This window comes from Struthio camelus, chromosome 3 (genome assembly GCF_040807025.1).
Source record: "Struthio camelus isolate bStrCam1 chromosome 3, bStrCam1.hap1, whole genome shotgun sequence".
Lineage (NCBI taxonomy): Eukaryota > Metazoa > Chordata > Aves > Struthioniformes > Struthionidae > Struthio > Struthio camelus.
Genome location: NC_090944.1, coordinates 9,893,872 through 9,915,598, shown reverse-complemented (window position 1 = coordinate 9,915,598; position 21,727 = coordinate 9,893,872). Strand labels below are relative to the sequence as shown.

The 21,727-nt window shown below is 39.8% G+C and overlaps 1 protein-coding gene across 4 annotated transcripts in view; it reads left to right on the top strand.

The window, feature by feature from the left end:
• Window positions 1-21,727, top strand: part of KIF13B (kinesin family member 13B) — a 124,182-nt gene that overhangs the window by 10,994 nt on the left and 91,461 nt on the right. For all 4 annotated transcript variants that reach the window (XM_068936871.1, XM_068936870.1, XM_068936869.1 and 1 more), the window contains exon 2: window positions 27-120. In XM_068936871.1, coding sequence (XP_068792972.1) covers window positions 27-120 — 94 coding nt within the window. The remainder of the gene's footprint in view (window positions 1-26; window positions 121-21,727) is intronic.

Here is a 21,727-nt window from a genome sequence, read left to right as displayed (position 1 = left end):
CTTGACGCTTTCTCATTTCTTTATAGAGCTCGATCTGCATACAAAATGTGTGGTGGATGTGGATGCAAACAAGGTTATTCTTCATCCTGTAAACACCAACCTTTCAAAAGGAGATGCCAGGTAAGATTTTTTTGAATCAGGAAGGTCAGATTTCACAAATTACATATGAGGCTAGCTACTGAGAAATGTAGGCTTTGCTAAAGGCTTTCATTTAAATACAAAACAAAACAAAAACATATTCCTTCTGCAATGTAGTTACCATCAGCTATCAAATACGGCTGATCTTTACCATGCTGGGAGGATGCTTTGGATACCTAGTGCTTACTACATTTTGGAGTGATCCTCTGTCTCCAGCCCTAAAAAAATGTCTGAGCAATTAAGGGGTCTGTGAACTGCTTAATTTCTTCTCATGTGGTATTATGGGTCAGAAAAGATTTAAATCTGCAAAATAATTTGAGCGGGGCAGAGTTTGTCATTTCGGAATGAAATAAATCTTCACCACAGTTATTTTCTCATAACACTCTTGTATTCAGTGTGTAAGAAGAGAAAGAGAAACCTACTGGAGAGCTGTAGCGATAGGAGTAGCTCGATAGTGGGGCATTACGTGGATCAAAAATACTTGGAAAGGTCCCCAGTCTATGTAGGATCTGGCATAGATTCGCTAAACTTTTTAGCGTGGGATGTGGTAAGCCCTGTAATGATTGATAGAGGTAGGATTGTGACTAGTTAATTTGTTAGCAAGGGGAGGGAATGGAGAAATGTATGCATGAAAAAGAAAAAAGAACAGCTGCAAGAAAAGGCAAAAAACAGTATGAGGCAAGTACAATTATTATCGATTTTTTGGAAAAAAGTCAGGGAAGTGGTCTTAAGGGATGACAGAAATGAGAGAAACTCAGTTAAACACACAAAAAGCTTTGTTTAAATGCAACATATGATAATTTTGTCATGTAAAACTGCACTGTGCATCAGTGGTAAGTGAAAGTATTCTTTACCTGATCTATTGTAATCTAAATTTCTGAACCGCCCAGTAGTATTAAATAGAAAAGCAAACAGATGAAGTGCAGTATGCAGTTTCTACTGACTTCAACTGAAAGACTTCTTTTAGTGTCAGTGGAATTAAAGCTTTAAGGAGTTGCTCAAGTGATGGGGTCTTTTTTTTTTTTTTTTTTTTATTCTGGTATCTGCCTCCTCCAGAAACATGCACTATTTAGCTCCTGAATACCTGTGTTAACTCAAGCCTTTACACCTGCTGAAAATGGCAGGAAAATGAAATGCTCAAAGGCCACATTAGTCATCTGTATTACGAGTATGCTGTTCATAGTTTCTCTAGAACCTGATAACTAATGAAATGCCGCATAGTTTATACTCACTAATGTATGTTTAAAAACGTTCATACTTCAGCCGTGAGGGAATTCATAATGCAAATCATACCCCCTGGCAAGGGAGGAATCAGTTGGCAATTGAACTGACTTCCCAGACAAGATGGTGAACCTAGTGTGAGAAAGCAACATACCAGACTAAAGAATGCTTCATTTGCGTTTTCACAACGGCCCATTGCTAATCTAAGCAGCCAACACAGTAAATTTATATGGGCTGATTAACAGAAGAGAGAAGAGTGGAGGGCCTTTAACTGCCCTAAAGATTCACCTAGCTGGAACGTGACACCCTTGAGATAGGTGAACGTTGAATTGGCTTCTGCAGCTAAGTTGGAGAAGTCTTAAATATCAGCTCAAGGAAAAGATTAGTGGTGGTTTTTTTGTTTGGTTTTGTTTTTTGTTTAATGCTTTAGTTTGCGTGTTTCCAAGTCTGCAGTCAATAACTTTGCCTTGTGCTGTAAAATCATTCATTTTGATTTTAGACTTGTCCAGTGTTCAAAATGAGCTCAAAGAATTCTGACAAATCTAACTGCTTTTGCTTCCATAGAGAGAAGAAAAATAAAAAGCAGTACTATAAATAAACTTGAAATGCTTACAAAGCAGGATAAGTTTGAAAATCCTAAGAACTTGCCTGCCTTTCTCACTGATGTTCCAGGGTCAATTTAGGAACGAGGGAAAGAATTTCAGAACTAGAAATCTGATCAATCCCATCCATGTTTGTCATGACACATTCCCTCTCTGGCAGGGAGTGCCATTTGGAAAAACAACCTGTGACTTTTGGAAAAAATAAGTGTTTTTCCCTCTTCCATCCTCTGTGGAAGAAACAAAGTTTGGGAGATGGGTAGGTTTAAATTAATGGCTTAATGTATGAATTGGCCTGAGTCGCAGAGTTACCACGTATTTGTCCCGTCTCTTCAAGGTGGTCCTGAGAGGCCAAAGTGTTCTACATTGTGTGTCTCTCCATCTGCAAAAACTCTCTTCCAGTTGGATCCGTCAAAGTGACAAATATCTGAGATACTGTTCTCAGTTGTCTCTCAGCTAAAGGAGAGAGGTAGTCTTTGGAGTTTCTTACTGATATACCCACCTCTGCCTCTGATTTCCCGCATGACCTTGGGGAATGAATGCGTGCAAAACCAGAAACTATCTTTACGTATTTCATTTTTATGGATAACCTGACTTGAAATTTTGGGGACTTGACTTTCGGAGATAGAGAATTTAGTTGACATAATTGCCATTGAAACTAGCTGTGTCAAATTGTGCATTCAAAATTTAAAAAAAGTCTTGAAAATCGAAGTGACAGCTGCTCAGCCTCAGTTTTCCCTGCACTTACAACCTGAATATAATATTTCTCCAGCGATTTGAGGCCTAATAAATGCATGTAAAATGCTTAGTCTCAAGAAGAGAGTCTGTTTTTCTACAACTTCAAAAATCTTGCATCCTCCTGTTAGTGTTTCTTAACCAAGGAATGACCTTTCCTGAGAGGTAGAAATGCAGCCAGTTGTTTTATTGAGTCATTGCTATTCGTGCCGTGCAGGTTTCTGTAAGGTGATCATGTACAATAGATGAATTAAAAAAAATCTATAGGATAACCTCTAGACTGGGTAGGCTATGCTACTAGCCTTGGGATAGTGGGGGGCTGTTGAGTGGTTGGGTTGAGTGCTTGAGTGGTGGGTTCTTGTATTAAAATAGAAATTACACTGCATGGAATCGGTCACCATTTTCTTTAGTTGCTTTCGCAAAATTATTTGCCGCAGAGCCTTGAGTTTTTTGTTTTCACAGGTTTCCGCAAATGACTCCTTAAAATCAAAGTCTCCCCTTCTCCCGCTTCAAGGGAATGTGAGCTTTCAGGGGTTCAGCGTAAAGGGATAGTATCATTAGCATGGCTTGTCTGCTCTCTTTGGCTTTATGTAGTTGCCTGTTTTCTCTGTCGCAAAGGTCAGGGTTAAAGTTTCTTTATCAACACAGGATTTTACACAGGATTTGCTGCAGATTACTCACAACGTTATTACTTGGTGGTTAGGGCTTGGAAGAGGGTGTGAACTCATTTTGATTGCAATGAATAGATAAGTCCTGCATAAGAATTGGAGTGCTTATGAGTTCTGAAAAATCTGTAAATAGACTGTACTTACTGTAGGCTATTAAAATTGTACTAGTATTTTTATTATCAATTTGCTTGTGCTGTCACTTTGCATTTCTCAAACAAGTCATTAAAAAAACTAAAATGCTGATTATTTTTGACTTCAGAAAAAGCAGTTTTATTCCAGGGATTTTATTACGTACTGCAAACACAATTCTAATTGGCGCGTAGCTGATAAACTGTCCGAAATCGGTTAGATTTCAGTCTAGCGCAGGCCTGTGAAGGCCTATCTGTAAAACAAAGCAGTTAATAAATCTGCCTAGCAAACTACCTTTGAACTTTTTTTATTAAGAGGATATGCTTAAAAATGGAAGGAGCTTTGAATTCTGTGTACTTTTGTCAAAATCTGTGGTTTGTAGATGCTTTACTGTTTGTGTTACAGAACAGAGAGCTTCCGAAGACTGACACGGGGTAAAAATTATTCAAGGGATCGAGTGCAGCTAACTGAAGTTAGCAAGTGGGTTAAACCAGGCTAGGTGTTTCTTTTTCAGCTGTTGTAATATCTGTATAATTAGTGCTTAGTAGTAGGTATTTCAATAATTGAGTATCTTTATTAATATTAAAAAAAAATAAAGATGTGGTTGAAGATATTTGTTCCTGGGTGTATACCAGTTTGCTTTTGTATCTCCACACAGACAACGTTTTTTGCTTATGAAGCTGAGATGCTTGAAACTCGATTGTTTTCTAAGAAGCTCTGAAAAAACGAGAAGGGGGGTACTGGCATCTTGCTCGGATTTGAGGGTTTCTGTAGCCTCACTACATCTGAGCTCAGTGTGCCAGAAAGCATTGGATGGTGCCAAAGTATGTTTTTCTCATAATGGAATACTTTAATAAGATTCCTTTACCGTTCCAGTTCCCTTTCTCCTTCTGAGACAAATGATAGCCATGAAGAAGAGAGAAATTTTTTTGAACCACTTCTCCTGCGATTAAAAAAGGACCCCCTTTCAGAGTTGTGGGTAAATAATGCTTACCTTGTAAAGGCTACTAATAATCAATCTTTCTCGAAGAGAAGGATTAAACTAAGTGAAGTTAAAGACTGTTAAGAGAATAAAACCAATGCCCAGACCAGTATAAAATATAGAACTAGGACATGATGTGTATATCTAAAATGTCTATAATATATACAATATATAATAGTACAGTATAGCACAGAAGAGTATAAAATTCCTACTTATGCAGTAAATAGGTAAGAAATTGCAGGAATGACAGACTTTAAGCAGCATTTGGGTTGAAATAGACAGCACCATGTGTTAAACCTTTCCATAATTTGTCTTTGGATTAAATTTTTTTGTCTTGGAAAGCGGAAGAACCCTTTTGAAAAAGAAATGAAGATTAAGACCAAGACAGACAGAATACTGGCAAAGAGTCAGCTATTGAGAAAAATGGTGCCGGAAAATAATTATCAGGTAGTGTCAGTACTTCACGCGTTTTGAAGAGTCAAGAGTGGAGTGGATGAATGCTAACAGAAATATCCAACTTCTGATTAAAAAAAAAAAAAAGTAGAAGGATGGCAAGGGTTTACTAAGTATAAAACACTACTGCGGTGGTCCTAGGAATTAAAATGTATCTGCTGAGGTCACGTTTATATTCCAATCTGCCTGGGAACTTAAAAAAAATGCCTAGATATATGCTAAATAATGGGTACAGCACACAGAGCTTTTGACAAGCCCCACAATTCTATTTAGAACTAAATATGATCTTATCAGATTCTGTTTTCACCTTTTCTTTGCTCCGTTATAGAAAAAATCGGAATGTGGAGTTTGTGCAAGCCCACACAAGCTCTCTCTGCCTGCTCTCAGTTAACCAGAAGTCTCGTGATCGTGTTGCCGTGATGTCGAGACAGCGCCAGCGAGCCCTGCTGAGAGGCAGGATAAGCTCGTGCTTGGCGCGGCATTAGCGGTTACACAATTTCTGGTCTGCTCAGAGCACAGGTGAAGCAAGGTTTCATTTGACTTCATTCGTGTTGTGCCACTCTTCAGTATGACCGGAAAACTTTTCTTTAAAGCTGGCTAAAAGCTGAAAAGAAGTTACAGCTTATCAGGTCTTGCTGTATGGACTGTTACCGATCTCTTGATAAAAATATAAAACTAGTCTCGGTATAGCAGACTGCAAGTGAGCTGCCTGAATAGTGACGTGGTAAAACTTGTACATGAATCGATTTCTTAATTTTTGCAAAAACTATAAATGCAGGTATTGTGTTGGCTGATAAAGTTGTACATTAAACAGTGAGAAACTTGCATTAGCACATTGCAAATAAATTATCTCTTTGTGAGGGGAAGAAGCACACAACTCCTGCGCAGTTCAGTAAAATACTTGCTATATATGTGGAATGGTAGGCAAAAACTGCAATTAAAGGAAGTGTTAGCAAAAGTTGAAAATATCATGATGCCATTTTTCTGGTTTATAGTATATCACTATTTTTGTACAGTCAATCAGCTCTCGTATCTTCTGGAACAAGGAATAGAAATTAGAAGTGCCTAGAGAGGAAATACTAACATGATTGTACGTGTGCTCTTCTGTGTATATAAATATGCACTGGAAAATAGGAATAATGTTAGGAATAATGGGGATTGTTACTACTTTTAAAACTAATAAAAGATAGAAGGAGTACATGGGGGGGGCCTGCTTCACTTATTGTGTCTTAGGAAAGAATGTGGGAAATCAGAAAATGAGAAAATGTATGATGGCGATAGTGTATATGGAGTTAATCTGTAGAATTCCTTGACCCAAGAAAATAGTGAAAGACAGTTACTAATATGTATATCGGTGAGAAGATATACAGCTTTTCTTGAAAATGCACTAGGATCCTGCCTGATGTTAGGTAAGAACTGCTTGGAGAGCTGCCTAATCTTAGGCAATAGTTGGCTCTCTGTGTATACCCCCTTATGCTAAAGGGGAATGGCTTGCTATGTAGGTACAGGTTCATCATTAATAGCTAAAGCTTTAATTGAGAATGACGTTTATGGGTTAGATGTTAGTTCAGCATTGTCTTACAGGGAACAGATCTGGGTAATGTTTCAAAATGCAGAAATGTTCCAGGAAGTTGGTGGGGAGGGAGGCAGCGAGTGTGCTTGTATTCCCAAGACCGATAGCTGACATCCCGAAGAAGGGGAAGCCTGCCTCCCTCATCATCCGTGTTGGTAATTTGTGGGCGCAAAACAGCTTACAGGAAATTGTTTGCAAAATGTTTGCAGAAACAGTGCTGTGAGATTTTCCTGTATTGCTAGCTTTGCTTGTACAGCTCTGTTGCATGTGTGCATGCAACTTGCACTTCAGGCATGACATTGTTCTGTAATGTGATGATTCTTTCTGATATATTCCCCCAAGTTAAGTGTTGCTGCTTTTTATTGATCAGCCTACTAAGCAGTCTTAACTTTCACTGGGGAAAAAAATACTTTTAAGCCTTACTGTCTAAGACTGACAGTCATTTAAGTGGCTGAATAGACTTCTCAGAAAACCATTACTTTGGAAGTCTATTATTAGAAGGCTTTGTTGTTGTATTAAACCTAGATTGTGGAGCACACTGCCTTATTCATTCAGATAGCAGAGTGGTCTACCTCTCACTGAAAAATGTCTTCTGATATAAAAATCATATGTATTTTAAAAACCCCTGGGTTCCTGGAGAACCTAGGAATCCTTTTCTTGCTTAGAAATTTGAAAGACATTTGTTTATCTGTCCTAGAGAGATTTTAAACCAGAGAGCAGTCGGGACAGGCAAAGAAGAGAGATGGTCTGGAGGCCAGCGGGAGCGAGCAGCTAACACACAAGGCTCTGTTACTGTGCATCTCATGAGCCTCTGGCTCTGTGGAGTGAAGCACTATATTGCACAAGGAGGTGAATACTTGCCATATAAAATACTTATCTTGTACAAAACTAAGAAGTAGGAGTTCTGCCAGGAGAGAGGGTGGTAGCTGCACTTAAAGTCACGCTTGCAAGGAAGCGTATGTGCTACAGCTCAAATGCTTTGGCTTGAGTAAAAGTGAAAACGTGAGGCAGAAACCATCCGCAAATTCTTGTTGTAGACGAAAACCCTGTGCTACCAATTTGTGTGTGTCCATGTGTTTAAGAAAGAATTTTATCCTATTTTGTTTTGCTTAAGAAAATGAAATTACAAGGCTATGTTAATTTTTTCTTTTAAAGAGGATTTTTTTTTCCTCCCCGATATTAGTCACACCTATTTACTTGTACCTTTGTTACGGCTTACATAGCCATAGCAAATTAGAATTATCTGTCGAAACACGCACCTATAAGGTAAGTGAGAACTACTTTTAACAAGAGCCATATCTTCTTGAAGTGAGACTTAGAAGTGCACAGCGCCACCAAGAATCGTCCCTGGCCAACTTACATTCCTTGGCTGAAAATGAGAGAAACCTTTTTTTAATCTGCTTGCTGATCTGGCAAAATCTGAGATAACCTACTGTACTTGAGAGAAAGATAACAGGCGAAGAATTAACTTAATGTTATTCACGTGTCATGTGATCTGAAGTATAACCTTCAACTTCTGTTTCTTGGATTCCTAAATTCCGGTGGTGGTACTTTAAATCTAATACTTGTAAAGTACCTGCAACTTTAGTTTTGCTTTAAATGGAAAGGTTTTTTTATAGCATATGTTATCTAGTGGCAAGTTATGGAGTACCCTTAACATTATCGACCTGCTCGCGGAGAGGATTTTGCTTTGTAGAGCTTGATGGTGATAGTTGCTAAGCAGCCTGACCTGCATGCAAGTTTCTCGTGAGATGGCTAAGGTTTCGGATTGTGAGTTACCTAAGGAGTGGACTTTTGCTGCAGACAGAATATAATTGTAGTTTTAGTGGTAAAAGTCATTTCCCAGAGTTTAAAAAAAAAAAAAAAAAAAGAGAGCGAGAGAGAAAGAAAAAACCCTCCGTGCAGCATATTGAAGCTAAAACAGTGAACGTACTATTATTTGAGTGGAACATAGCTTCTATTTAAACCTTTATAGCAACTTTCAGAGACTGTTTACTTTTTTTTAAGCTAGGTTTTATCTGAAGCTTAGAATATCACGCTATTGCAGCCGCAAGGAGATTGATATGTTATAATTGTTTTCTTGACTGGTTAAATCTACAAGTTAAAGCATGCATATCAAATAGCTTTTAGAAGAATTGGTTGGAATTTGGCTCAGTGTCAGTCTTTCTGCCCTTTCGACTTTGCTGCAGTGGGATGCACCCTTTATGAAAATAATTTAGAAGGGCATAAAATTTAATTTGGTTCTAGTAACTCTTTGAAATGGTACAAGTCAACTCAAAACTCTGTCTAAATCTATGAAAATAAGGAAATGAAACTAGCAGATTACCCTGTTGCTCTTCAGACAGCGCAGACGGAGCCAAACAGTGGATAAATAATGAAAACTGAGCTTCAAGTTTGAAATACTTGCTTTTAATGTTGTTTGAATGTGTCAACAGAAGTCTTAAAAGGCTTAATACTATATTTCATATTAAAAAAACAAATCGAGATAGGCACAGGACCAACCTAATGGTCATAGAACTGAGGGAAGAAATGAACAAGGGAGGGGGAGTAACCTTGATTTTGAGATCAGTCTTTAATGTTGTGAATAAATGTTGCAGCTGTTAGTGCCCACGTGAAGTTATTTCACCTTAATTTTTAATAATCCATAAGGTAAGAATATTTAGCGGTCACAATGACCATTGACTGATACTCCTGCAGGCTGAAGGATCGTTCCAGTGGCCGGAGGCACTGAATTCTGTGGAAAGTGATAGATACGGTTCAGGACAGCTTTTGCAACTTAGGCATGGGGTGGTACGTGGAGTAAGTGGATACATGCCAACTTCAGTGAGATTTCAAGCCTGTCAGGTAAATTCTTATTAGTTTTAAGAACAGGACTTAAGAAAATGTATATGAAAATGAGTCTGTTAAACTATTTAACTCACTTAAGCTACTTTTATGCTTACTAGTTTTGCAAAATCTTGATTTCAGGTTAGTATGGTTATGAGATATCAGAGTAGGATGCAAGAGGGTATTTTTTGCCATCTGACTTGACTGATTTAGTAAGAATAGCAAAATAGTTTTGTTCATGCTGAACAGCTTTTCCTGTCTTTGCTGCAGTCCTTTTAGATTGTGTAGCTGTATCCCTCAAGCTAATTTGAAATGAGCTGGTTTGAATGTTGGGAGTCAAGTAGCTGTGGCAGGACAGGGCTAACCTGAGCTTCGATCCTCTCCTGAGAAGCTGGTTAAATATTCGTGATTTTAGCAGCGATTGCAGTGCATGTCCTTTTGTGGACAGCTGGACTATATAGATAGACAATGCCATATGTAGTCTTCTGAACACCTCAGTTATTGGAAAATGGAACATAAAAAATGGCGGGGTTTGTTCTCTAAATGGCTTATGCTCTTGTTAGGAGAAATGAAGAGGAGAAATCATGTTCCTTTTAGTGTCCTCTCTTCATTGTCCTGAGAAACCCTAAACCCACCTTTGAGAAGGGGAGTTATTTGTGTGCATCAGGAAATTTGAGGTAACTTGTAATTTTTTTTGTGGTAATTTTAGAGTGCAGAGCTCAGAAGGTGACCGCTTTACACTTAATGCTCCGTTATATTTAAAGGAGCAAGCGTGATTCAGCCCCCATCTTATAGTTCTGTCAAGTTGCAAATAACACTGCTGAGTCCAGGGGAAAGCATTTCTGTGTAGCTTCATTTGCAAGCTTTTATTGTAAGAAGGGAAAATTGCAATTGCTATCGTACCTCAAGAATTGCTGCACTATATAATATTCTTTTACCTGTTTTAATATCAGTGGACATCAGCAATAAAGGGACCATTTTCTCCCATCCCTCTATGAGGAGGAATCCACAATCAACGTTTTGTAGGTATTTTTGGTTTTTGTTTTTCCGTGAGCCAGGTCTACAGGAATGCGGCATCTGCTGCTCGGCAAGGGCAGCACCCTTCCCTCTGGGCTGGAATGTCAGTCCTTGCTCAGAAGAAGCTGCAGAGGTATGACGGCTGATGGCTTCCTCCTAAAAGGCGTGCTACTTTTATTTAAGGATCCCAAACCCTTCTCCCCTGCTTATAATTTACATTAAAACAGCTTGTTGTATCTTTATTATTCTTTTGACTTGGAGCATGGCAAAGTCTGGTCATAACTTTGTCTTCCTGTGCACTGTCGCGGTGAACACGTGAATGTTGCATTCAGTGCTGTGGAAATAGATATTGTAACATTGCTTTAATTAGCGCTTTAAAGCTCATGACAGCTCTCATAAGCGTATAACAGCTTGCAAAAACGCAAAGCGTAACCCTCTGGTGAGTACTCCTTTGAGGAGAGAAGCAGTCAAGTCAAGTAGTAATTTTTGTGTTCAACGAACGTGAAGGAAGAGGGCTGAACTTCTAAGATCTCCAGGGAGAGGAAGGATGGCCTTGTGGCAAAGGCACAGAGGCTGCTTTAGGGGATTTGAGATTTTGACTATACACTTTTTTATTGTTTGGAGAGGGTTGGGGTTTTTTTTTTTTTTTGAAACAAAGTTTCTTCTGCTAGTGTATCATTGCTCAGTGAGCTAATTAACACCTAGCTCAGTGAGACCAGAACTCAGAGCCTCTGTATTGCTACTGACTAAAAAAGCCCTACAACTTAATGTGTGTTGTCTGAGGTTCTTGGGCTAGTGCGCCTAGTTTCATTTTTTAGCCCTGTATTTGTTTCAAAAGCACAATGCTCTTCCCCTCCCGACCCCCTGGTGTTCACAGGCGTCTGCCAGCGTTTTGTTTGTTCTTCAGCAGGAGTAGCTCCACTATGCTGATCAGATTAATGAAATGAAGAAATGGGATATCTACCCAGCTTTTGTCTGAATAGCACTTTCAGCTCTGAATTTTTCTTTTAAGTATCGTTATTTAAAGATGTTTACAATCTGAATTTCACTTATACTTGGTAAGAAATGTAATTATTTACAAAAATTCTACCGAATATGAATAACTGATAAAATAGTGACATATGAATTGGCTTGTTCTGCTGTCCGGCCTCTTCCCGATATGAAGGCTTTTCTCTCTCTAGTTTGCTCAGCTCTTTGACTGGTGTTTGTCAGCAGCCAGGCTTCATCTGGCAGCCTGTATAGTTCTGGCTTCTTCCCAAAAATGCAGCTCAAGATGATAACTTTGCAGAGCTTGCAGCCATGGTGCCACAGGAAGAAGAGTTATAGTGTGCTGAGCAGAAAAATAAAACACTTGTTTAAAAAAAAAACCAAGCATATTTATATATATAAAAGAAAAAGGATATGCAAATCTCATGGCAGAGGAGAAGAGAGAAATTGGCATGGTTCAGGGAGGAAACAATTGCTTGCTTGCTTTACTAATCCACTGAAACCACTTACGTACCAGCCCAGTCTTACAAGTATCTCTACCGCCTACAAGCTATCTCACTTGGTGTCTGTGCTGCCCACAACAGCAAAAAGGTTATGCAGTAACCTCGTGCTGAAACCTTACATCCTTGCTTCACTGCAACCTGTAAAACAGATGCCTGCAAAGTTTTCCCCTGTAGCAATCATCTCTTTCTGTCACCACTCCAATGTCTTTGCTGCTAATACAAATTTAATCCAATTGCAGAAACAGCTCTGGCAAGTCCTTTATGGCATAGCCAATACAAGAATTATGCCAGGTTGGTAGAGCCATGGCAAGTTTACACTGTAGTACTGGAGTGCGTATGATACAGAGCAAGCACGTTTCTGTGTGCTGAATCAGTGCGGTAGCACTTTGTCGTAAGCGGTTTGGAAGCAGGCAGAGGATAGTCCTCTGTGACCCAATCTCCAGTGACAATCAACAGTCTCATGCTTATGTAGTGAGGCGTTTTACTCTCATGGAGGTGGTGGCAAGGTGAAACTGCTAGAGCTCAGTAATATCATGGGATGTGTATCCTGGTACAGCTTCTTGTGAAACCGCATTAGGCTCTTGAACTAAAATATCTCATGCTTTGTAAGCAAACGTTTCCTCATACCTTTATTTTCCTTCTCTGTGCTTCCAGTCCCCTGTTCAGGTTTCTTGGATGATGCTTTTCCAGGTAAGGTCACGTCAGGGGCAACCCCTTCCGGAGGACGTTGCTTAATGGCACCGCTGGGATTGTGGGGGCTCTGTGCAGGCTGGTTTGCTGAGCAGGGAGGTCAGCTGCCTGTCTCCTGCTTGGGGGTCTGAGAGGTAAGGGGGTCCCAGATTTTTCAGAATTGCTGTTGTGGTGATAGCAGGCTTACTGGGGGCATTCTTCAGCATGGTAACGTGCATGTAGCTCTGCACATCAGTGAAATCATAGGTTGTTTGTATGTTGTTAAAGAGTGACCTCATTCGGAGTGGAAGAATTTGGAAAACACCTTACTAGCTGAGATGCAGTCCTTGCTGCTGTCACTAAAATACTAGCTGTCCCTGTGTAATATTATCGTTAATTAGTGTTTGTTGAAAGTGAGAGACAGGTTCCCCTTCAAGGCAGTAGTGATGTCAAGAGTTAATTATAACCTAATTTGTAAGAGGTTATTAGGAAGTTGCTATCTTTTGGTGGATCAAATTTAGCAAAATGTCCGTCCAGAAATAAAAAAGCGAGTCACAACTGTCAAGCGTTCATGACAAATAATTCTATTTTAAATCAAAAATTAGTTGATATCTCATGCTAGAATGGAACCCAAAGAAACTTCAAATCAAGATGAATGCTTTGCCTCAATGCTGCATGTTTCTTATATGTTAGCTGTGGCTGCTTTGGCTCCTGTACAAACCAGCTTTGAAGGATGGCAAAGGTTTCAGCCTTCCTGAGCACTGGAGATAGGACATAAGTCTGTTCATGTTTTCATCATGTATCAAATGACCAATGCCTTCTGTGGCAAAGATCCAGCATTTCAGTATTCTGCAGAGCTGGTCATGGAAGCGTCCTGGAACCTACTCAATTTTAAATAAAAGACTGAATGTCTGGGTATCATGTGAGGTAACACTGATGTTCAGAAGAGGTGAAGTTTTCCTATGGGGAGTAGGAGGAGCTGGATTTTTCTCCATCGGTTAAGTGTGGATGTACCTTTAATTTCTAGAGAGAAAACAAAGTTTCCTGTTCACTATATCAAGTCTTGAGTTTAGGTAACTGTTCCACTGCTACACCTAAACCATCTTCTGGTGCTCTCGGTGAAAATAACATATAGTTTATTCTGTTAAAAATCACTAGCCAGGAAATGGTTAACATGGCTATCTTAAATTCTGGTCGTGAGCTTCCTATAAATGTTTACGCATTTACTGATGGTACTGCAGATGACTCTGGCTGGGTCAGACATCAATGACAGGCATCCCACTCATACGCGGAGGGGCAGCTCAACCGCAAAGCCATACTGCGCTGCTATGTGCTCATGGTTTCGCCCTTGCATATGATATGTCTGGGAGAAGTCCCGTGGTCCTTTGTCCCAAATGATCAAGGATTTCCCCCCCCCCCCCCCTTCACTTGCATGTAATTTGAGGAAGATTTTGTCTGTCTTTCAGGGTTCATTTTGGGAGGATTTTCAGCATGTTAGTGATTTTGGCCTTTAGCAAAATTAGCCAGTCATACTCCAGGTTACAGTGGAGTCTTAGTAATAATAGTACAGGTCCCAGGCAGATATGTTAGTCCAGACTTAAAGGGTCCCCAAAGCTGTGATAGAAGGGAAGGAGGCTTTACAATTAAAATGTGAGTAGGAGCCTAATTTAATCATGGGTATTGAAATACTTAAACATTTTTTCTTTGCATTTTCTGTGACTGCTACTTGAATCCTTGATCCTTGGCAGCATGGCAAGCATTGGTAAAGCAGGTTTTAAGTCATGCAGTTGCTCAGCTGGGTCCTGTGTAGGTAACCAGTGCCTCACCCCCACGTGACAGAGTGAGGCAGCTTCCTTTGTATGAAGAGCCAATCCAAGACATGATTTACGGGGGATTTTACACTTTACAGTGTTGTTTGCAGGACTGACTGCATCCTTAAACAAACAAACAGACCCATAGCAGTTGACCGTCTTAGTGTTCAGACGTGCAAATACTTCGGTATGCTGAGAATTGTACGGATACCTGCAAAGGTGACCTCCTTCAAAAGCTTTTAATAAATATAAAAGGACTATAAAGCAAAGTGCTGTAAAGCAGAATCTGTAGTTTGAATGTATTCAGTTTGTTTAGCAACGAAACACTGCTGCTCGGATGACCATCCGTTGACCAGTTTCTTGCAGGTTTCATGGCAAGGTAGATGCGTGTGGAAGCTGTGCAAGAATTATTGGTAGTTTTAAGGTTTGGCTTGAAAAAGGCTTTCTGACCGCACAGAAGTGTTGTCAGAGAAGGCAAGAAGGTTTTCTCTAACTGTGAAAAATTGAAGTAGAAAGGCAACAAGGTAAAATACCTAGAATCCTTGATGTATTGTGGTCTAATGGTTAAGTAAAAGATTAGTATGTAGGAATTCTTGGGTTGTGTTCACGCTTGTGCGTATTTGTTTGCGACTTTTGGCAGATTTCATTCCGCAGACTTCATTGTCACCAACAGGTTTTTAAAATGTTGCCAACTTGCACAGAGTCATTAATCCTTGTTTATTGTCAGGATTAACGCTTAGAAAGGGCTTGACTTTAAGGAAGTATTGAGGAAATGCATCCGTGCAGAAAAACAAAGTCAGTTTTTATCACAAAAGAAACTAGCTTGACAACTTAGTCTGCCCTGGTGTCTCCAGGCCGGCTAGAAACTGATTATGACATAATTTGTGGTTTTCTCCAGCTGTCTTCCCTATCTATATACAATGGCTTATGAAATGTTATAAATGAAATGGCCATAACTGAAATCTCTCTGCTCCTTTGTAGGTGATTATGGCTGAGATTATCAGTATTACTGAAGTTTTTGAGGGAGTTTTTTTTATCTGTGTATTTGCACAGGGATATAATGCAATGTTATGGGTTTATAGCCTCACTCGAAAAAAATTAATTTTGCAAACTCAAAAAGGGCCAAAAATCTTACACTGAAACAATTGCAAAAGGGATTTTCTATTGTGACTTAAAGAAAGCCATTAGAAGACCGTTTAAAGCTTATTTTAAAATTCGGATCCTGTTAGAATTCAGTAAGAAAGCCAGTATGTAAAATTAATAGTAATGACTCTGTGAGTGTATATGTGTGTGTATACACACACACACACACACACACACACACATATATATATTAAAAATATATATAATAGTCCTTCCTTAAAAGGAAATCTCTATTTTATTATTTGAATCCCAAGCAGCAGCAGCCTATTCTTCTGTAAGTCTCTGGCCATTGATGCTTTGTGTGGAAGCTGTTACTGCGGGCTGAACGTTGTAAGAAAAATGATGCCAACAGTATTCCTGAGTTTTGAGGAAGGGACGATTCTCTCGCTGTCTAAAATCCGACTACTTACGGTGATGGAGTGACAGATGGCAAGGGACCCCAAGATGTTTTTAAAAACTCACTTAAGAGTGACCTTGCGCTGTTAGCACGGTGTTGTCTTTGGCCAGGAAAAGCATGGTCGCTAGGCCACGCTGTCAACACAAAGCAAACCAGTAACAGACCGTTATCTGTCACTAAATGTTCTCTAGAGACAGAGGGCCTGCAGTAGCTACAAAGGATAAAGCAGTATCCATTTCAAGCGTTCCCTGCACGCTTTTCGGCAGAGACCTCTTTCTTATCTCCCGTCTTCTCCTTCCTCTTTTATTCTTGACAGGTGTTATGCCAACGTCAGAAAGCAAACTGTTTGCTTGATCAGAGTGGAATATATATTTCTTTGCACTGTGTCTGCACTTAAATCAAAGTCACTTGTCCTTCTGAAGGCAGGGGAATTAGCAGCTAGAGCACCAAATGCTGTTACCTTTTTTTTTTTTTTTTTTAATGATACCTCTTATTTTTTGCACCACTTATTTCCCAGCTGCAGAATTTATCACCTGTCCAGTGTGCGTTAAGACGGTGATGTGTACAGCGATGTAGGGTAGGTACACTGCAGGCGCGGGTAAGGAATGCTGCACAACTCTTGTATTAACGGTGTGCACATGGTTTTCTTAGGGACATTGACAGTAGAGGCAGGGTAAAACAGCTTTGCAGTGTCTGTTCTGGAGTATAAGCTGATGTGAGTGAAAGCATTTTTTTTTTTTTTTCCAAATTAAAATGTAGCCTTATAGGTCCATACAATTAAACAGGCAGATGATTCAGTTCTAGGGGGAAGGAGGGGGGAGATAGGGGGAAGGAGAGTGTTGTCCACTTCCCATGCGTCTCTGCCTGCCCTACCTCCTGACCAGGCAGCAGCCTATTAGTGGTGTGACTGTGAAAATCTAAAATCCCATCACTTGCCAAAAAATCATGAGTTGGCAACAGAGGTGTTCAGTAAGTGGGGTTGGTGCTTGCAAAAATTTTAATGGGAGAAGTATACTTTGGTGACTGTCACTAAAAGCAAGGTATCAGAGCTTCTGTGCTGTGGTCCTTTGTTTTAGTATTTGCTGTGTGATCCTGAGCTGTGTTTTCTCACTTGTCAGCATGTAGTTAATGTAAAACTACGTGGGTCTTCTGTTGAACTTTTATTATAGTGAGCAAAGATGATTTTTAAAGACCTTTTAGAAGCGGAGTCAGTGCATTTATCTCTCTCTTACATTTGAGAGAACAAAAGGGTGGAAAGATGAATGACTTTCCTGAAGTTACCTAACAGATCACTGGCACAGCTAGGAGATGAAGTGAGTCTCCAGAGTGGCTGTTTTCTGTAGGGTTAGTGAACTTCTATGGCTTTTTAAAAGTGCTTAGCCCATTGGTGTGTACTGCATACCTGGAGTGAATACTTGGATCATTTTTCGCTTTACAGGGGAAAGGGAGGAAAAACAGAAGGAACTACTTCTCTTAAAATATGTTCTTAAGGTTACTCTGTTAACAAAGGAAGAAAATAGGTTATGAAAGGTGGAAGCAGAGAGCAGTACTGACCTTATGATAAGGTTTTACCTTCATTTTTGGAGAATTTTGTTAGTTCAGGAACAAATTTCTGCAGAATTGATTCCCGTGTGTGTGAATCCCCCTACTAGGGGGTGAGGTGCCCTTTCTTAACTGTGAGGAAACAGGAAGATAACTGATTTTACTTTCCTGTAGTAAAAAGAAGAGTATATATTTTTCTAGAATCGCGTATCCTGGGTCTTTTGAAGGATATCTTTTTGCTTTGCTGTATCATCAAGACTGCAGTTATCTTCTTGTATTTTTAAGTATTCAGGGGAGTTCAGTTCTCATTCCTGCTGAAACAGCGTTCTTGTCTGGTGGATTAGCTTGCTACTAAGGAAGCTCAATTAGGTGAGTTACTAATTGTATGGCTTACAGCTAGTTGTAGGATGCTCTAGAGCAGTTGTAACACCAAGCTGATGTGTAAAGCTGTGTTTAGGAGGTTTGTACGTAGCCCAGATTTTAACAGAAGCAAAAAACGGGTCTCCTAAGTTTCTCGTAACGTTACTGGGGAGAATGTTTTTTGAGAGTGGAAAGATCGGAAAGAATGCCTTGGTTAGGCTCCGTCTGACCCAGTGTGTCAGCAGTTCTCTAACGTTTTTGGTTTTGTCCGTTCCTGTGGCTCTTGGCATATGTTGCATGCCCTACGCTGATTAAGAACAGTTGTAGTGCCTGTATACGTACAAACCCTATACCCCTGCAAATCTACACTACACCCCTCCAAATCCCTGTGGTCACCTGTGGTCTGCAGCCACTGTTTCAGAGTGCGTCCTGCAAGTGTCCCGATGAATAAGCTACTACTGTCCGTACTTGTGCCACTGAATATGCATTTTTCTCATCTTCTGAGCCAGGTCACCCTTTCCTTTTGCCCTACATTGAGTCTGAATAGCACTTTTCCTCCCGTGAACTGTGATGCGGGATACTCATTTGGGGCTAGGTTACAGAAGACCAACCCCAACCTTTACCACTTCCTAGGAAGCATCAGAAAGCAGTGTCTCCTGTCTTCTTGGGTGAATCTCCCTTTTAGAGGGCACAGTTTCTCAGGCCTGCTGATTTACCTGCTTTACGTGACCAAAGCCAGTATTAGCGTTGTAAATTTGAAGTAGCAAACAGCTATGAGCTACTTTAGCAATAACTCGAAATATTTCACGGAATCAGTGGAGGGAAGTGAACATGTTGACAGTTCTACCTCGTGACTAACTTTTCTCCATTAGGCTATAAAATAGCTGCAAGTCTTGAGATTCTAAAATAAAAGGTTTATTTTGCCACTTAACAGTTGAAACAATGTAGCTAGAGAGAACTTCAAAGTGATCAACTTCAAACTTGGCTTCGACAATAGTGAGACACAGGCAGAGCAGGTTCCTTCCTGTAAGCAGTCACTTTCATGGCTCACGTTCTTCATTTTTAAAAGCTGCTTTATTAGGAATCACTTATTAATGCTCTGTCCGGGAGTTTGACAGTGAGCGTCACCTCCTGGGTTGTGCTTTTCTTCCATTCTGGAGAAGCTTTCCGCATGCTTAGGAAATTGGATAGGCTGGATTGAATTGATTTTACGTTTGTTTTTTTTTTTTTTAATGTAACTGTGTTTTGTAGCTTTTTGTTTCTCTCAATGAAATATAGGTTACCTTGCACACAGAACCAACAAGGCAAATAATTGTTTATCTCCTGAATCAGAGCTTCAGCATAGTTTGATCTGTGTTATCGAGATTTTAATTAACATTGGTTGAGGATCTCACACAGTCAGAAACCTTGTTTTTGATCATCTAAGACTGCTTATTGCAGTGAGAAGTTTGCTACTGGTAGCTCCCGTGGCGTCAGCAATGAGCTGACGCTGGCTTAACCTTGCTCACTTAAACTGTGAATCCCGCAAGCTAAAAAGTAAACAGAGGGCGTTTGAGTTGTTTGAAATGACAAGGATATTTTTACCAGTTTAAGCGCTACTGATGAATTATTTTTGCTATTCTACCTTATCCCAGTGGTCTACTGCTGTTTTCTGTAATCTGCTGGCAATTCCTGGTCCCCTTTGGGGCTCCCCATTTAAGCGGAGTGTTACTGTTACAGTTTCCTTAATGGAAATGTGAAGTGCATATTGATAGACTAATGTGTCTAGCTAAGAAACACAAACTAGAAGAATTCTGGTTTCTAGCCTTATCTGAAAGTGATGGTCTGTGTTGCAGCCTTGCATACTTGTTTTTTGCTGTGGCTTTTTTCATTCTGCGGCTTCATTCTGGGAATCATCCAGTAAAACGTTTATTCCCATGATAAAAAGCAGCTAGTCTTTTGACATGCAGTTTTGTCAGTAGTATAAAATGGCTTTAGTTGTTTATCTTTTGTATCCTATTTATTTTAATTCAGTTATTGGCGTGGAGAGCTCATGTAAAGCTTTGAAAGCGGAAGATACTTACCTTGCTATAGGAATAAGCATAAGATGTCATGTTTTGGGCACAGATACCTGTTGACTGTATGTATTTGTCTTATTACTTAAATATCTTTGTTTTGCTCAAATAGATCTTCACACTGTAGGTTCCAGACAGTCTTTTATGTGAACGCGTCATAAATTGTGAGGTATTTTGTGTGCTGTAACTGAGCATAACTTTGTTACGTGGTAATGCAGTCATCTTGGAAAGCTGCATTGTGTGAAGGGAAAGGTATCACAGGAATAAGTGTTTGAAGGCCTAAAACTAGAGAAATACAAATTGGGACTTGTGTGTAACTTCTCACAGCCAAGGTGAGGTTGGACAAACTGCCGCAGGAAGCAGTGAGCTCTTGTTTGCAAGAATAAGAATCCTTTTCAGAAAGATCCGTGACAGCCGAGTACAAGGTGATGGGTGTAAGTGTGTAGCTGGTGTTATGAAGTCAGTTTAACTATCTAATGGCTCTTTCTAGCTTTAATGTTTCTGAATATGAGTAAGACGTGCTGGTAAGGCTTACAGTATTGTGCATAGCTGCAGTATGGACACACAAGGCAAGTGAATTGATTTGGTTTTAGTATACCTTCTTTAGGTTGTTTGCTATTGCTTTTAAGTCAAGTTGTATGCAGGCTATGTGAGAGGATGTCTGTATATCCCAAAAGCTGCTTACGTTGGCATGAGCGGCCCTGTCAACAAACCTGAGTGAATTCAGTGGCAGAAAGGGAGGCTTGATATGTTAGACGGTCGGTCAATACACTGTTACGAGGTCTTAAGACAACAGTCTCCCTACTTCTTCCCTCTTTCTAAACCTCTAAAGCTCTTAGACGCTAGGCAAAATGACTTGTGTTGCGCCACTCCTCCTGAAGTTGGTTTTACAGGCGATAAAACACATGACGAGGGTGGTGGTGGTGGTAAAGGAAGCCTCTGTCTCTGCTGCTAACAGATCCAGCCTTGAACAAGTTAACGTTCCCTTTTGTCCAAGCCATGTCCTGGGGACAATGCAAGAGGCTTCAAAAGTCTCTTGGCACTTTTCTGTTATTACAGAAGAGGAAATAAAGCTTCACATTTAAATGATACGTTTTTTAATCATCTGACCGTCTAGTTTTTGTTGATAGGACAGGCAGCTGAGTTAGTGCCGTGGAACCAGGTGACAAATGCAGTCAGGAACCCGAGCGTTGCCTAATCAAATGTTTATTGTTGCATTTTGATAAAATCTTGATGTAGAGTTTATTTAAGTCATATCTGTATGCTGTGATAGTTTGATAGACGTGCTTAGCAATTAAGACTTCAACCTCAAATTCTGGTGTTTGGGTTCTCTTCAATTTCAGTGTAAAATTAAAAAAAAAAACAAAAACCAACAGGTTTTGAAAAAGTGATATTTTTTAAAAACTTAAAGCGTTAAACAAGAAATGAATGAGTTTACCGGGCTTGAAAGACTCTGCCTACTTCATTGTATATTGCTAATTGATAATTATGATCTCTAAGCTAATTAGTTACACTAAGGATTATTTTCAATGAAGGTCCCTTAGGTTTTATGTGCATGAAATATGGTAATGGTTAGATGTGTGCTTGTTCATGGCTTTCTTTCCAATGAACCCTTGCTATGAAGGGTTATATTCTACTCGACAGGTTTCATTATTAAATCTTTCTTTAAATGCTCCTAAGTCATCGGAGAAAAGTTATGTCCAACAGCCAAACTTAAAACCAGTACCCTTTGAAAAAGAACAAAAAGCTTGGTGAGGATGTTAAGAGATCTGATTTTTGGTGCTAGTTGCTGTTGGGTCTGCGTAGGGGTTTCTGGGCAGGCTGAGTCAACTGCCTGATTTCTGAAAGGGCTCAGAACATGCTGGGAGCTTCGAAAATCTTACGGAAGAGCTTGAGCGTTTCAAAAAGGGGGTCTCGTTT